The sequence below is a fragment of the Chiloscyllium punctatum genome, chromosome 9, assembly GCF_047496795.1.
Source record: "Chiloscyllium punctatum isolate Juve2018m chromosome 9, sChiPun1.3, whole genome shotgun sequence".
NCBI lineage: Eukaryota > Metazoa > Chordata > Chondrichthyes > Orectolobiformes > Hemiscylliidae > Chiloscyllium > Chiloscyllium punctatum.
The window spans coordinates 72,585,494-72,603,763 of record NC_092747.1 but is presented as its reverse complement, the minus strand read 5'-3'; the positions used below and the strand labels follow the sequence as shown (position 1 = coordinate 72,603,763).

The 18,270-nt window shown below is 40.1% G+C and overlaps 1 protein-coding gene across 20 annotated transcripts in view; it reads right to left on the bottom strand.

Annotated features, from left to right (window-relative positions):
• Positions 1-18,270, bottom strand: part of LOC140481497 (protocadherin Fat 3-like) — a 792,082-nt gene that overhangs the window by 233,979 nt on the left and 539,833 nt on the right. The window contains exon 5 of one of the 20 annotated variants that reach the window (XM_072577804.1): positions 17,281-17,475. The exons of the other annotated variants lie outside the window; for them this stretch is intronic. Within the exon in view, the coding sequence (XP_072433905.1) occupies positions 17,464-17,475 (12 nt within the window). The 3' untranslated portion in view covers positions 17,281-17,463. Of the gene's footprint in view, positions 1-17,280; positions 17,476-18,270 lie in introns of those variants that run through there. 20 annotated transcript variants of the gene reach the window in all.

Here is an 18,270-nt window from a genome sequence, read left to right as displayed (position 1 = left end):
ATACATTTTCTCATGACAGAATTTCAAACTTTTCACCTTGAGGTCATTTTTTTCAAAGCAATTTTCTCCTTTTCTTCTTTCTTTTCTTGATAGCTAATTACTTTCTATGGAAATTAATAAGCTAAAGCTATCATGGGACTATTCCAACTGAGTACAAAGTTGAATTAGCTCGTTAAACTCAAATATTTTAGCAGAGAGTGGCCGTAATATTGCAGGATTTTAAATTTATTTTCACAGAACATTTTTTGGAATAAGACCTGCATTTTAAAATTAACATGGAAAGTTTTAAAAGAAATCACAGGCTGAAAGCATTGGAGCCTGTTTGTGGAATGTTGCGGTTTACCACCTCCCACAAACTGAGATGAGTTAGTTATGTCCAACCAAGCCAAATCAGCTACAGCAGTCCATATTCACATTCAGTATAACAGAATTTGTTTCATTTTAATGACTATCCCAAGGGAGGAGGAAGGGAGGAGAAAAAGAGGGGCAGATCTTTTTAGTGGCAAATTGATTAATGAATCATTGAACAGAAAAGGCAAAAGAGGAACAGTCTTTCTGACTTGTTATGAACACTGATAGAAAAGGACATAAAAGGACACATAATAGTCAGATTGAAACTGGATCTGGGAAGGAGATCTGTACTAACAAGTGTGCAAATCACTCATATCAGGTCCAGAGCTAATCTATAGGAGTAGACAGATTAAATAAATTAAGTGAGGCCATTAATAAGAACAAAGAAAATTTACAGCCCAGGAACATGCCCTTCAGCCCTCCAAGTCTGAGCCGATCAAAATGTACTGTCTAAACCTGTCGGTCAATTCCTAAGCATCTGTATCCCTCTACTCCCCACCTACTCATGCATTTATCCAGACGCATCTTAAATGAATCTCCCGTGCCTGCCTCTACCACCTCTGCTGGCAACGCGTTCCAAACGCCCACCACCCTTCTATGTGAAGTATTTGCCGTGTATCCCTCTTAAACTTTTCACCTCTCACCTTGAAAGCGTGATTTCTCGTTATTGAATCCTTCACCCTGGGAAAAAGCTTGTCTCTATCCACCCTGTATATACCCTTCATGATTTTGTAAACCTCAATCAGGTCCCCGCCAATCTCCTTTTTTCTAATGAAAATAAACCTAACCTACTCAACCTCTCTTCGTAGCTAGCACCTTCCATACCAGGCAACATCCTCGAAAACCTTCTCTGCACCCTCTCCAAAGCATCCACATCATTTTGGTAACGTGGCGGCCAGAACTTTACACAGTATTCTAAATGCAGCCAGACCAATGTCTTGTACAATGTTAACGTGACTTGCCAGCTCTTATACTCAATACCCCGTCCAATGAAGGCAAGCATAACATATGCCTTCTTGACCACTCTATCCACCCGTGCAGCAACTTTCAGGGTACAATGGACCTGCACTCCCAGATCTCTCTGCTCATCAACTTTTCCCAAGGCTCTTCCATTCATTGTATAATTCGCGCTGGAATTAGTCTTGCCTAAATGCATCACCTCACATTTGTCTGGGTTGAAAACCATCTGCCACTTTTCCACCCAACTCTCCAGTCTATCTATATCCTCTTGTATTCTCTGACAGTCCCTTATATTTTCTGCTACTCCACCAATCTTTGTGTCATCTGCAAACTTGCTGATCATACCAACAGTGCCCTCTTCCAGATCATTTAAGTATATTACAAACAACAGTGGTCCCAACTGGTCACCTTGCTCCATTTCAAAAAACTCTCTTCAACTACTACTCTCTGTCTCTTGTTGTTCAGCCAGTTCTTTATCTACTTAGCTAGAACACCCTGCACACCATATGACTGCACTTTCTCCATTAGTCTACCATGGGGAATCTTATCAAACGCCTTACTAAAGTCCATATATATGACATCAACAGTGTGGCAAAATTCTTGGTATTTTTCTGGTCATTAAAAGATGGTATTCTAATTTTTTAAATCAATCTGAGATTTCATCATGTTATTCTGTACTTTGCTTGTTACCTGCAAAATTAAACATAGCCTCATCTAAATTTTTCTGTTGTATTTGAAAAATGATTAGAGAAGTAGAAATGAAGGTGTGTTGAAAACAAAACCTACGTCAGACCAAATGATTTTATTAATGTACTTCTTGATGTGGTAATGTGCAATTAGGAGTTGAGCAGATTGTTGAACTCACAATCACCACTTTTACTTCATGAAATATGTGAAACAGATTTGAAATGTGTTACTGTAAAATTATAAGCTCAGAATTTACAAAGAATGATAGATGTATATTCAGTATAAAATAATATTGAACACAACTCAAATTATGGATATATTTAATAGATCAAACAAATCAATTGTTATTTCTGATACAGACCCTTCACATTACTGAGATTTGTTTTCTTCAAATGAATTGAGGCTTGGGAAACAAAGTAACAATACCAATATTCTTCCTCTCGTGATTTTTCATATATATTCTCTTCAAATTGATACATCTGGCAAACATTCCAAACATTCCTTTCACCAATACTGCTGAGTGGACATATTTTAATAATTGATAGGAACTTGCATAGGAACTTAGAACTAGCAGCAGCATGTTCTGCCATCCAATGAGATCATGACTCATCAGTAGCATAACTCTCTGATATACCTGTGTTTAGCCCATATCCTTTAATACCTTGGCTCAACAAACATATGCCTATCTCAGATTTAAAATTGACAACTGACCCAACACTCTCTGCCATTTGTAGAAAACTGTTCCAAACATTTGCCACAGCGTGTATATGGAAGTGCTGTCTAACATTCCTCCTGAATGGTCTTTATTCTCAGACTATGCCTCTAGTTCTAGAATGCCCAACCACTGGAAATAGATTTTCATCATCTACCTTGTCTTTTCTTGTTAATGTCTTGAGGACTTTGATCAGATTACCACTTAACCTTTTAACTTCTAGAGCAAATAGGCTTCAATGGTACAATCTCTCTTTAACCCTGAAGTCCAGGTATCATTCATGTAAATCTATGCTGTATTCCCTCCAAGGCCATGTATCTTTCCTAAGGTATAGTGCCCAGAGTACGCTAACTGGGGTCTGACCTCGGTTCTGGATAGCTGCAACATAAATCTGCATCCTTGTACTCCACTTCTCTTGAAATAAAGGCTAGCATTCCATTAGCTTTCTTGACCATTTTCTGCACCTGCTCCCTTAGACAGGAACAAGTATGTAAAACCAGCATTTTCTCTAATTTTCTTTATGGGTGTGCAGGCCTCTGAGGTCTGGAAGTCCCGTATTCCTCTGATCAGCATGCCAAATGTGATAGCCATGTGCACAATCTTCGAAGGGCTGCTTGCATACATGGTCAGGTTAGACAGAGTGTTGATGTACACTCACTTCTGGTCAACTAAAGGCCAGAATCTCACTGAGGCTTCAGGGATTCATGTAAACTTCTGCTGTAGTCCCTCCAAGGCCGATTTTAAGATCTGTGCACCTGAACCCCCAAGACTGTATTTAACTTTATATAATTGAGAAAATACCCTTATGTTTCGCTTTTTTTGCTTCAAAATGGATAACCCAATACTTGCTTACATCAAATTGTTTGCCACATTTTTGCCGATTCACCTCAGCTATCAATATTCCTTTGTAGTTTGATGCTATCATTTATACTGTCTACAAAGCCGCCTTACTTTGTCATCAGAAAATTTATTATCCAAGCTGATGATGTGAATGGGAGAGAAAAATTGAAGAAAGTACAATAAGATTTGATCTTAGTTTTCTACCCTACACAAGTATTCTCTAATAGGTGTCATTAGAGAGTAGCCAGGAGCAGACAACTGATGACTACTCCTTACCCCTCCTTTCAAATCCCTAAGCTCAGGGCTGCTGAGGTCAAGTATGATGTATTATTAAAAGTCAAACTCAGCAAAAACTGGAGAATTAAATGTGATATTCTCTTGGGAGTGTATGGCTCCATTTTATAAGTTTTACTATACAAACAGGGGAGCTATATGTCAACTGCTATAGATAACCATTAACACTTCCCATTTATACATATGCTGAGCTTTACTGGAAAAGTATACTTTCGATTGAACTTACCATTTACATGGAGTTCAAGTGCATTGTCAAATGGTGTAAGATATATATCCCTGAGGTTGTTCAGACATTACAAGAGTTAAATGACCCGAGGTTTGTTTTGCAAAAATAAACTGTTACACTACCTGCTGACGTCTGACATATACAAAATCACAAGTACTTCTGTGATTGCAAAAACTGATAGCTGTTTTGAGAGGGGCATGGTTCAAGAGAAATTGAGGGCTGTTTATAAACTGTTTTCTCTACATCTGTGGAATGTGCTGAGAAGGTTTGAAAATTGGTAAAAATATAATAAAATGTAATCCCTTTTATCTTCTCCATTAAGCCTTTTTAAATTGCAGTTTAATATTAACACCACTAATCTATGGAATTAGAATTATTTTGTCTACTGGAATTAGGGAAAATATGTTAAAATATCAACTTTACTTCTATTAAAACTCTTGTATTTAAATTGAATCATCAATCAAGGGGATTAAAAGAAAGCACAGAAAAAAGCATTCTCTAATGCGAAATAAGAACTTAAACAAGGTAGATCTCACACTAGTGTGTTGCCATGTTGACGGATGTGATTTGATTTTATTGCATGTATTGCTGGTGAACTAGGAAAAGTAAATATGGCCTTCCATATATACACCTGCATTACAATTACTTCCTAGCTTGTTTTCAAAACCTTTAAAAACTATCATGGGATATGGGCATCACTGGCTGGTTAGAATTTGCTATTCATGTGCAATTGCACTGGTAAAAGTGGCTGAGCTGCATTCTTGAATCATTGCAGTCCTTAGAGTTTAGGTTTACCAGCAGTGGTATGAGGAACAGAGCTCCAGGATTTTCCCAAATGTATAATAACATTCATATTTATCTTCCAGAGGGAAGTTTAAAAAAACCTTAGAAATGAACTTATTTGTCATATTGGTCCTCAGAATACAAGACACATTGGATCAGTATGGATCATTTGCTGACTTCAATTGCTTTTCCTTCTAGATTTTAAATAATACCTTTATATCAATAAAATCATTGCAACAATTATGCTATTTTCACTACCTAAACTGTTGAAGATTAAGAATTGATGTGAATAACTAAATGGAACACCTTGGAAGCATTCTATGTTTGTTTTCTTTTGTTAAAATATTATTCAGGGCATTAATTGGCTTACAGGATATTGCACTTCCTTCTTGTAGATTTGGAATTCATCGCTCCGAGTGGCAAACTGGCACCTTGCACACGCAATATTGCATGTATTGACCTTGGTGTTGTCAGAATCATGTCTGACGTCTCTGATGTTACGTAACTTCTGGGTGACATTATTGATATTGCACAGCTTGGCCATCTGAACTGGTATATTGGTCTGCTTCATTTGAGATGAGATAATAACACCCAACTTACACTGTTCAGCAGAGTCATTATATTCTTTGAAAGTGAATTGGGTTTTATTTACACCTTTTTTGTCAGGAAACATTTGATCAGCAAGCAGAATTCCTATTGCTGTGATGTTTGTCAAAGCTCTCAAATCTTTTGCCTTTCAGATAGAGTCATAGAGGTGTACAGCATGGAAACAGACCCTTCGGTCCAACCTGTCCATGCTGACCAGATATCACAACCCAATCCAGTCCCACCTGCCAGCACCCGGCCCTCTAGTTCTGGACTCCCCGACCCCAGGGAAAATACTTTGTCTGAGTAGTAGATTACAAGGGTCAGATATCATTCTTAACTGCTGGGAATAAATAGGTTCCCACATTATGCCATCACATGGGTGGTACTACAGTATCTATCATCTCTTCTTCATTACTTCTGGCACACACTGCACATAGACACTATTTTCTTGATGTCTTTATAGGTGCTGTTGAGTAGAGAATTGATCTAACTCTGAACTTTCCATTCCCATGTAGTCTTGGTGTATTTTCAGGATTGTTATTTTGGATCTAGCTAGCAAGATATTAACTTCCAGTCAAATGTCATTGATGATAAATCAATCCTGTCGCATTTTTGACTGCACTTTATGTATCTTGAGAGATTAGACTTAGATCGTATTGCTATTTTAACAGGTATATTGGCACTGATCTTTTTGCCTGAATCTTTTATTGTGCTTATTCTTGTGATAATAACTGAAAGAGGGTGTCTGTTAGGACCATATCTACTCCTGCTAGTATTTAATGCTGCAAGTCTAACTAACCCTAAAATCCTTAAGAGTAACCTCTGTGCTTTACATAAATATTTCTTCTAGAACTGTAGTAGATGACGATCACCCACTTCTACTAATTTTACTCCATAGAAACATGCATGAAATCTCTCATCTATTAACGACTGTGAAAAGCTTCCTGTTAGAATAGCTGGTTTCAATTGATGTTAGACCTTTGGTTGCGAATGCCCTTGGTCTTCTCCCAGTCCTTTTTTTTTTAAGTATCTACTTGCAGAATGACAGGTTTTGTTTCTAGGAAAATTAACATCAGCACATTCAATACATTATTAGCCACTTCCTTTAAAGACCCAGAGACTTATTACCCTGGAGCTCCAGTTTGCTTGGTAACCTTTCTCTTGGGATTTTAATCTAACAAAGTTTCTCTCTCCTTTCCATTTCCTGATTAATAGTTGTTAACTTTTTTTTGTATTTTCTGTAGTGAATACAGGAAAAAAAAATTGTTCATCTGCCATTTCTGTTCTCACCCTCAATAAAATATTCACTTCATTTTGAAATTCTTGACTTTTTTCATTACATTTCTAGCAAATTTAGTCACATACTAATTTCTTACTTCAATTAAGCTTATTCTCATTTTTAACTTAAAATGTGGGCCCTCCCTTCAGAATTTGTCTTTACAGTAGGAATATCCTTACTCTGAAATATTCCCTTAAATACCTGCCCACATCTTATTGACCAACGCCCACCCTAGCTCACCACTTCAATTCTGTCAACTCAGCTTTCATGTCCACATAGTTGCTCTTATTCTATTATAACCTTAGCCCAATCTTGCCTCTTTCAAAATGGATGCAAACTTCAATAATATTGTAGCCAACTGAGTCCTTTATCTCTGAGGTCATTAACTAATCCCATGACATTGTATTATTATTAATACAATTACTGTGCAAAGTAATAGATAGTGCAAGATGGCGGCAGAGTAGGATGCGCCAGCTGGAGCTCCTTTGTTTGCTCATTCTTTTTTTTTCCTCTTGTTTCCTTGTCCTTCCTGCTTTTTCCTCCAAATAATGACTTCAACTTACCTAGAGGGAAATGGAGGTGCTGGTGAGCCCTGGAGGCGAATCCCACAGTGGAGGCCGGTGAGGGGAACCCGTCCCGGAGCGGAGGCCGGTGAGGGGAACCCGTCCCGGAGCAGAGGCCGGCGAGGGGAAGCCGGCAATGGGAAGCAAACCCAGAACGGAGGGTAGTGCGGGGAAGCAGGCCTGGAATGGAGGCTGGTGCAGGGACATGAATCCCAGAGAAAACGTACCTTGGGGCAGTTGAAACATGGATTGGAGCAGAAAAGATTTGGAGCGAGGACAGTTGTTGAATTGGGGTCTGGTGCGGGTGGTCAGAGGCCCTGCACTGAGTTACTGCAACATAATGTTTTATTGTGATTTGTTTATCTATCTGTCATGACTACCCTTTTAACTATGCATTATTTCTGTAAAGTCATGCAACTACCTTTCTGTTATATTCCTCTCTTTTGGATTTGTATCTAAGTACTTGTAACTAAGATCGCACCATAAGAGGCAACATTGTAAAACTTTTTACTATACTCCTGTATGTGTGTACTTGAGTACACTTGAGACCAGCTAGGGGAAGCAGTCATGGAGTGGAGCCGGAGGTCCAGAGCAGAGGGTAGAGAGGAGAATAGGATATTCTATTCTAATACCAAGTGTTATTGACCCTGCTGTCTAGTTGGTTCCAAAGTCTGCTGCTTGCAGAAACTCATTCAAAATCATTTGATGAACTTCTCATTCAGGTCCCTACTGTCAATCCAGTTTTTCATTTAATCCATACATTAAAGTCACCAATGATTATTTCTGTCGCTTTATTACAGGCAGCCATTGTGTCTTCCTGCATATCTTGATTTAGATTGTAATTACAGTTAAGAACCTGTAGACCATTCCCACTAGTGACTTCATTCCTCTAATTTTCCTCATTTCCATCTAAAGCGCTTCTGCTACCTAAGATCTTGAACTAAGATCAATGCTAACTACTGGTCACAAAGACTGTCTTTGATTAACAGTGCTCCCCTCCAGCTTTACCTAGCTTTCCATTTTTCTCAAATGTCATATGCCCCTCAATAATCAGGACCCAATCCTTGCCATCCTGAAGCCATGTCTCCAAATTGGTGCAGGGAAGTGAATCCCAGAGAAAAACTTACCTTGGAGCAACTGAGAGCCAATGTGGAGCGGATTCAATTTATTAACTTCAACCATAGAATCATACAGCACAGAAGATGCCCTTCAGTCCATCCAGTCTGCGCCAAAACCTATTCTAAATCTGTACCAATCCCACTTCCCACCTCTAAGTCTATAGCTTTGAATGTTATGTTACTTAATTGCTCATCCAAGTACTTTTTAAAGGTTGTAAGATCTTCTGCCTCAACCACCCTCCTGAACAGTACCCTCCAGATTACCAGACCCTGTGGGTGAAAGAAAAAAGTCCTCAAGTCCCCGCCAAACCTCTCTTTTACTCACTATAGTTATAAGTTTTATTAATGTTGTAGGTGACATTACAAAGGTTACAAAGCAATTTGAATGGTTGGTCTTACTCCTTCGAGATCCTAAGGTGCTCTCCTCACAAGTGAGATATCTAAGAACAGGAGTAGGCCATTCAGCTCCTTGAGCCTGTTGCACCATTCAACAAAATCATTGCTCATCAATGACTTAATCATTCCCTTAATACCTCTGCATAACAAAAAAATCTCACTTTTAAAATTAACTGATCCAACATCCACTGCCATTTGTGGAAAAGAGTCCTAAATATCTCCCACTCTGTGCGAAGAAGTGCTTCCTAACATCCCTCCTGTACTGTCTGGCCCTAATTCTCAGACTATGCGCGCCAGTTCTAGAATCACCAACTAGTGCAATTTGTTCATCTTCACATACCCTGTCTTTTCCTGTTCGTATTTTGAAAACTTCAACCAGATTATCCCTTAACTTTCTAAATCGAGAGAAAAAAAGGCCTAATTTGTATAAACTTTTCTCATTACTTAATCCTTGAAGTCCAGGTATAATTTTGTAAACTTACATTGTATTCTGTCCAAGGCCAATATATCCCTCTGAAAGTTTGGTGTCAAGACCTGCTCACAGTATTTCAAGTGGATTCTAACCCAGGCATTTCTACAATTGTTGCACAATTTCTACCTCCTGATACTTCATTCTTCTCAATATAAAGACTACTATTCTATTATCTTTCTTTCTGTACCTCACTGTGACATTTTAAAGATCTATGCCCTTGAAACCCGAAGTCTCTTTAGACATCCATCCACTGTATTTAACTTCATACCATCGAGAAAGTACTATGATCTATTCTTTCTCCATCTGAAATGGATAACCTCACACTTGCTTATGTTGAACTGTGTTTGGCACAGTTTTGCCATTCACTTAATCTATCAATAGATTAAGATAGTGGGTGTTACTTAAGGCACTCCTCGGCATTAACTTGTTCAGGCTCTTACACCCTTCAACAACATTTCTGCATAGAAATCCTGGAGAGAATGCTGCTCGTCGATCAGAGACTGGTAGCTCTCCAGTTCTGGCTGTGCCATCAGCAAAAGTCATCACTGCAAAACCACAACATGGATCATTGATAGATTCCCAAGAAGAAAGTTGTGGAGGGGCACCAATGATTTAAAAGTTGGGTAGTCTTACTTCATTTTTTCTGTGGCAGGTACTTCAATTTAGAGGACACACCAAGATGTTAGGACAGTGAGACGAGGCACTTAAGCTGACCAGGCCTAGGTTAAATCAAAGAGAGACAGGAGGGTAGTGGGATTTCCATCTTTTGGCCTCCTATGCAACAATATGTCCTTATCTCTGGGGATTTGGCAGTATTAAATGCTGCTCTAAGAATTGGTAAGTTTACAGCACAAAACAGTGCAGGCATGTTTGGAAACTGAATATAAAATGTTGCATTAGAACATGTTTAATTGATTTATTTGATTTAATATACTTTACAAATTAGACTCATTGTTAACCGCAATAACCTTGTTAATTTTGGTAGCAGACATATCAGCATTCTGTTTTAGAATAATTAAAATGAGACACTATCTGTCTCTTGGTGTCATGAAGCAATGTCATTAACTGTTGTGGAATTGGATTTAGATTAGATTTCAGTGTGATCTTTGGCCTAAGTAATAATGTTGATGATCTACTGTTACTGCAATTTGAATATCCATCTCGATCTTTATTACAGCTATTAGTCCACCAGTATTGGAATGGATGAACCAATGCTCAATTTGTGTTTTACTATAATTGCGAATGAGGTTCACTGTTTGCAATTTCTGCTTTCTTCACAAAAATATGTTGCCATTGTCCACCCCCCAAGCCAGATCAACAAAAACAATCCAATATTATTCTCTCTCCTGCTGCCAAACCTGTCATGAACTCCACTGCTGATTCCCGCATCTCGAAGAGTGCGGTGCTGAAAAAGCACAGCCGGTCAGGCAACATCCGAGGAGCAGGAGGATCAATGTTTCAAGCATAAGCCCTTCATCAGGAATGACACTTGTGGCACAAGGGGTCTGAGGTATAATTGACAGGCAGTAGGGCTGGGGAAGGTAGCTGGGGATATGATAGATGGATGAAGGCGAGGGTAAAATGATAGCTCGGTGAGGAGGGTGGAGTGGATATGTGGGAAGGGAGATGGACAGGTAGGATAGTTCAAGAGGGCAGTGCTAAATTGGAAGGTTTTATCAAGGATAAGATGAGGGAGAGGAAATGAGGAAAATGCTGAAATCCACATTGATCCTGTGTGGTTGGAGGGAACCAAGGTGGAAGATGAGGTGTTCTTCCTCCAGGAGTCGAGTTTGGTGGTGGAGGTGACCCAGGACCTGCATGTCCTTGACCAAATGGGAGGGGGAATTAAAATGTTTGACCATGGGCCGGTGAGAATGTTTGGTGCATGCATCCCAGAGATGTTCTCTGAAACGTTGCACAAGTTGGCGTCCTGTCTCCTCAATTTAGAGGAGACCACATTGGGAGCAACAGACACAGTAGCTGATGTGTGTGGAAGTACAAATAAATCTGTGTCGGATGTGGAAGGATCCTTTGCAGCCTTGGTTGGCGGTGAAGGGTGAGGTATGAGCACAGGTTTTGTAATTCTTGCAGTGGTGGGGTAAGGTACTGGAAGTGGACAGTAAGTTGGTGGGGGGGGGGGGGCGTGGACCTACCAAGGGAGTCGCAGAGGGAACGGTCTCTCCGGAACGCAGATAGGGGTGGGGAGCAAAGTATATCTCTGGTGTTGGGATCTGTTTGTAGGTGGCTGAAATGGCGGAGGATGATACAACTTAATCGGAGGTTGGTGGGTTGGAAAATGAGGACCGGGGGGGGGGGGGGGGGGGTCCCATCCTTGTTGGGGTTGGAGGGTTAGGGTTCAAGGGCAGAAGTGTGGGAATTGGAGGAGATGCGCTGGAGGGCGTCATTGATCATGTGAGAGGGGAAACTGTGGTCCATGTGTTAGGAGGCCATCTGGGATGTTCTATGGTGGAATGGATCCTCCTGGGAGCAGATGTGGCAGAGATGGAGGAATTGGGAGTAAGGGGTAGTGTTTTTACAGGAGGCAGGGTGGGAGAAGGTATAGTCCAGGTAGCTGTAAGAGTTGGTGCATTTGTAGTAGATATCTGCGTTGAGTATGTTGCCGGAAATGTAGATTGAGAGGTCCAGGAAGGGAGGTGTCCAAGATGGTCCAGGTGAACTTGAAGGAGGGGTGGAAGGTGTAAGTGAAGTTGAAGAACTGTTCAACCTCCTTGTGGGAGCATGAGGTAGCACCAATACAATCCTCGATATAGCAGAGGAAAAGGTGGGGAATGGTGCCAGTGTCACTGCGGATGATGGACTGTTCCACGTATCCTACAAAGAGGCAGGCATAGTGCTGAGATCCATGGCTCCCCCTTTGGTCTGGAGGATGTGGGAAAATTTGAATAAGAAATTGTTGAGGGTAAGGGCCAGTTCAGCCAATTGATTGAGAGTGTCAGTGGAAGGGCATTGGTTGGGTTGGTGCAAGAGGAAGAAACAGAGGGCTTGGAGGCCTTGATCATGGTGGATGGTGAATGCCCATGGTGAAGATGAGGGGTTGGTGGCTGGGGAAATGAAAGTCATGGAGGAGGTGGAGGGTGTGGGTGATGGCATGAATGTAGGTGAGGAGTTCCTGGACGAAAGGGGATTGTACGGTGTTAAGGAATACAGAGATAAGTTCGGTGGGGCAGGAGCAGGCTGAGAGACAATGGGTTGACCGGGACAGTCAGGTTTGTGAATCTTGGGTAAGAGGTAGAACTGGGCAGTGCTGGGTTCTCAGACTATGAACACATCAAACACTTTTTTCACTGCCTCCATGCTTACATTTTCCACCAGGACTCCTGCCCACCCTCCGAAAACCCTTTCTCCCACCTCCTACACACCCCATCCACCTGGACACCTCATGCTGGTCTGTTATCTGCCCGCTACCTCTTTGTTTCCAACTGCCACCGTGACATTGACTGCCTCAATCTGTCCATCCCCCCCCCCCCCACCCCCAACTCCAACCTCTCGCCCTTGCAATGCTCAGCCCTCCACCTCCTCTGCTCCAACTCCAACCTCACCATTAAACCAGTAGACAATGGGATGCAGTGGTAGTGTGGTGCACCGACCTCTACAATTCCGAAGTCAGGCGCCAACTCATGGACATCTCCTCCTACTCCCCCCTAGACCACGACTTCATCTCCTTTCAACTCAGCACTGCCCTCTTGAACTATCCTACCTGTCCATCTTCCTTCCCACCTAACCTGTCCACACTTCTCTCTGACCTATCACCTTCACCCATCTATCGCCTTCCCAGCTACTTTCCCCCCAGCTCCCTTGGACCACAAGCCTCATTCCTAATGAAGAGCTTATGCTTGAAATGTCCATCCTCCTCTCCTCGAATGTTGCCTGACCTGCTATGCTTTTCCAGCAGCACACTCTTCAATTCTGATCTCCAGCATCTACCATCCTCATTTTCTCCTGAGTCCCACACCTCGTCTCCCTACTCAACAGTCTGGCATCATCCAAATGAGGCCCACACCCTTAATGACAATCACTCCCCTGCCACTGAGCCAGGCCCACCACCCAATCCCTGCTACCAGGCTTGACACACACGTTTTCCACTGCCAAATACAACACACCACTCCCCCACCACTTGACCTACTATCCCTTCCATCCTCAGCATACACTGCAAACTACTAACCTAGCATAAGATCATCAGCATGGGAGCATAATTTGGCCATTTGGCCCATCTAGTCTGATTTGACCATCCAGAACTCCATTTTGCAGTTCTTTACCAATAACCCTCCATTCCCTTACAGAATAAAAATCAGTTTGAGTTTGAATATACTTAATTACCCAGCTTCAATAGCTTTCTGTGGTAAACAATTCCACAGATTCACTAACGCCTAAAATAATTTTTTCTCATGTGTCTTAAATGTGTGATCAACATAGTGATTTTTGCCCTCTAATCCTAGAATCTCATCCAAGGAGAAAATACCTTACTATGTTTATCCTGTAAAGCCCACTACGAATCTTGTACGCTTCAATAAAATCATTGCTCATTGAAGATTAAAGAATGAGTGAAGGCCTAACCTACTCAACCTCATTGGAAAATCCTTTCATACCAGGGATCAATCTACTGATCTTTCTCTCAACTGCCTCTAATGCCAGTGCAGTATATCTTTCCTAAGATAAGGGACTAGAACTGTTCAGCTGTGGTCTGACCAGTACCGTGTATAATTTTAGCCAAGACACCGCATTTTTTCATACTCTTTCCCTTTAAGATAATGGCCAACATTTAATTTGCATTACTCACTGAATTTGGATGCCAGCTATTTTGTGATTCATGCAGTAAGTACTCCTAAGTTCCTCTTGAACTGAAGTCCTCTAAATTTTTACTCTGCTTGCCTTTAGCCTCACCATTATTTCTGCTGCAAAATCAATCTTTGATGGGAAGAATAGGAGCAGGAGTCACCATTTAAAACTGGAAGAATTCCATTGTCTAGAAACAACATCTATCACACTTCGGTAAAAACAATGACTCTATCACACTTTGTTGATCACAGAATTTGCAAATAGGAATGCAAAGCAGAGAAGATCGAAAAAGATAATCTTTTTCACAAAGCGTGTGTCTCATATATGGCATAAACTGCAAGAGAAAGTGGTAGATGCAGGTACAGTTACAACATTTAAAAGATATTTGGATAGGTACATGAATTGAAAGGCTTTACAGTGATATGGGCCAAACACAGACAAATGGGACTAGACTATTTCGGGAAACCTAGTTGACATGGACAAGGTGGACAGCTTGACTCAATGACTCTGAGTTAGAAATAGTTTGTTTTGATTAGAAAGTAAAAACATAAACAAAATCCATGCTTTTACACTTAGTGAAAATGTGCAGCAACGAGGTTGAGGGCTCAAGTTGGAAACCATTCAGAACATGACAATTTTGCTAGCATTTATACTGACCTACAATTCTACTGAAATTATTAGTTTAACAATGTAATGGACTCCAGCGGAAACATGTTTATAAGGTTGCAGCTATCAAATATTTAAATAAAGAGAAACAATTTTAACACATTAGAAAAATCATTTGCTTCTATTTAATTTTCTAAGTTTCTAATTCTAAAGTAAATATTGCAAAGATTAAATAATTTAAGTAAAATGTTCATTCGATACCAAATCAATTAAGTAATCAAAATTATATTGCACTTCAGTTTGAAACCCAGTTGTGTTCAAATGATTTCCTTTCATTATTCATTGAAGAAGATCATCAGGAAATGGATAATTGCCACCTTGGCAATTTATTACTCTTCAACTGGAACCTAATGGTGCTGTTATGCTGCCAATTAAAGTACAATTGTTACCAGCACAGCTTGTATCTCACCAGACAAAATTATGCTTTCTGTGCTTAAAATAGCTCCTATATTTCCAGTTATATTATAGAAACAGTGATCTATTTTAATAATCCAATGCAATGTGTATAGAATTATTCAATCTACTTTCTAAGTTGATATTCATCCGTGTTTTTAAAACGGATTTCAGGGTACTCCCTAAGAAAAAGATAGCTTGTGTAAATCTGAAGGTCAACTTGAAACATCAACTGTTCTTACTCCACAGATGTTGTCTGACTCTGGTCTGTTCAAAGGTTCTGGCATTTGCTGCTTTAACTTTGTTCTGTGTCATTCACTGCTGCCATAGATAATTTTATTTCAATTGTTCAACTCTCTTTTGATAGCATGTTATTTTAAAGCAGCATTACAACTATTTTAGAGATACAAAACAAATTTCTTATTCAAAAACACAGAAAAATGACAAAAAGTTTTGATATTTTAAGTGGTGAAAAACAGATTATTTTAACATTGAAAATTCCAATGGCAGATAGTCTTTAGATTGACTTATTTACTTATTATCATGTATATTTTGCTACAACATATAGTGAAGTGTTATACAGTGTCTCCACTCTCCAGTGTCACCTTAATATACGGAAACATAAACCAAAACGTAGAATATAAGAGTAGATATAGATTTAAAGAAAAAGTGATCAACGTTACACTCTTCATTAAGTGCCTTGGCTTGGTGGCCAGCCATGAGCCCGCCTCACCACACCACACCACCGCTGGAACAGATGTTGCCACTCTTCAATGCCATCTTGCCGCCACTGATGCCGTTGCCAGACCTCACCAAACCTTTGCCATTGAAGCTGCTGGCTTCTACACTAGCCTACACCCAACTCTGCCATTGCCTTTTTAAACTTATGAACCATTGCAAACTAGGCACTGGATATAATCTCTGCACCTTAGCAGACAGGCAAAACAGATGCTGTGCTATAAAAGTCTAACAGGACTATATAGGGTAAATACAGGCAGGATGTTTGCAGTGACCAGGGAGCCCAGATCCAGGGGTCACAGTCTAAGTGGTAGACCATTCAGGAAGTAGAAGAGGAGAAATTTCACCCAGAAAGTGATGAGGTTGTGGACTTCTCTTCAACAGACAACAGATGAAGTCATAATATTGAATGCATTCAAGGAGTTACATATTGTCTTGGGGCTAAGAATGATTAAAGAATATGGGGACAATGCAGAGAGTTATTGTCACACTGAATGGCGGAGCAGGGTTGAATGTCAAATTGGCCTATTCCTGTTCCTATTTTCTATGCCCCAGGATAATTTTCATGAGACATAGGAACGGTAAACCATTATTGTCAATGAAGAGATTTACTGTATTGCGAACAATGACCATTAGGTACCGTCTTGGGACAGGATGGCTACCAGTTCGGAGGAATGATGTGAATGGAAAGACTGGGGGGAGACGGGGGGGGGGGGGGGGGGGTGGGGTTGGTGGTGGTGGTGGTAGCGGTTGCGAAGTGGTAGTGTTTGGGGAAACAGTAGGAAGAAGCAATCCAGAGCAGTCCAAGCATTATGTTCAAGCCTATTGTTGGGTGGCATGGTGGCTCAGTGATTCACACCGCTTCCTCACAGCACTGGGGACCCAGGGTCGATTCCAGCCTTGGGATTTCTGTCTCTGCATGGGTTTCATCCATGTTGTTTAGTTTCCTCCCACAGCCCAAATATATGCAGGTTAGGTAGATTGGTCATGCTAAATTGACTATAGTGTACATATTGAATGGATTAGCCATGAGAAATGCAGAGTTAGGATAGGGTCTGTGTCTGGGTGGGATGCTCCTTGGTGTGTGTGTGTGTAGACTCGATGGGCCTCGTCGTCTCTTCCTGCACTGTAGGGATTCTGTGATACTATTTATTATGTAAAGCAAACACTACTAAGTTAATGTTATCTGAAATCATTATAATTCAGATCCGTTAAACTGAAATTTCCCATTTTCTTGGATTTTCATAGAAAGCTACTGGTCAGATTTTCAAATTAAATATCAAGTAATGTTTGCTTATTCTGATAGATATATGAACTCTTCAAAGACTTTGCAATATCACTATAGTACTAATTTAAAAATCAAACAACACCAGGTTATAGCCCAACAGGTTTATTTGGAGCACCAGCTTTTGGAGCGCAGCTCCTTCATCAGTTTGTTGTGGAGTATATGATTGTAACACATAGAATTTAGAGCAAAGTTTTACAGTGTGATGCTTTGCGTTGTTGCCTGTCCTGAAGTCCGCCAGATATATAGATGAAAATCTTCAGTGCACAAAAACAAATGAAGCTTGCTTTCATTGCTTTTTTTTAAAAGCAGTTTTCACAGTTTTTCCTAAAACAGTGGAGGAAACAAAAATCCAGCATAGCAAAAAAAATTATCCCATTTTTGTACTCTTATTCACTAACTTTGCACTCAATCAATGAGTAGCCAGACCAAATATTTAATTAATTGTGTGAAGTGCTTGAGATGCTTCAATATGATAAAAATGCTACACCACATTATATAGTATATTACAAAATGAAACACATCTATTATGGTTAGTATTAAACTTATTGAATTCATCAAAAAAATTCTGAGCAAGATTGATAACTGAATTATTGAAATGAGCCTGAACTGAAGCAACATCTTTTGAATAAAAATTGTGAAATAATGAAAGCCAGATAATAAAGAAGCTACAAAAAGCATTCATGTACTGGCACAAACTAATTTCCCAGACGTTGACACTTCAGAGTGTATTTATTAAAAATCAAAACCAATACTATTTACATAATTCAAAATAATATATTAATGTGCCTCATGAAATGGAAATCTAAATTGCAAAGATATTCTTATGGTTTCTGCACTACTGTTGTGCATTTTAGGTAGAGCATCATCCTTTATGGAATGAGCTGCTTGATGTAAGGAATTCAAAGAGACAAGAGCTCTGAAACAAGTTGACAGCAGAAGCAATAGCAGCTGGATCGATTCAGATAACTTCCAAAAAATACAAAATTTCCCAGGCAGGTAGAGGTGTCTCTGGTGTGTAGGGTTTGCAATCCCTGCATCATCTTGCTTTCTTAGGGCTTTTCTGCAGTTACTGTAAGTTTGCCAAGGTGATTGGAAAGGTACTCAAAAGCCTTTCATTTT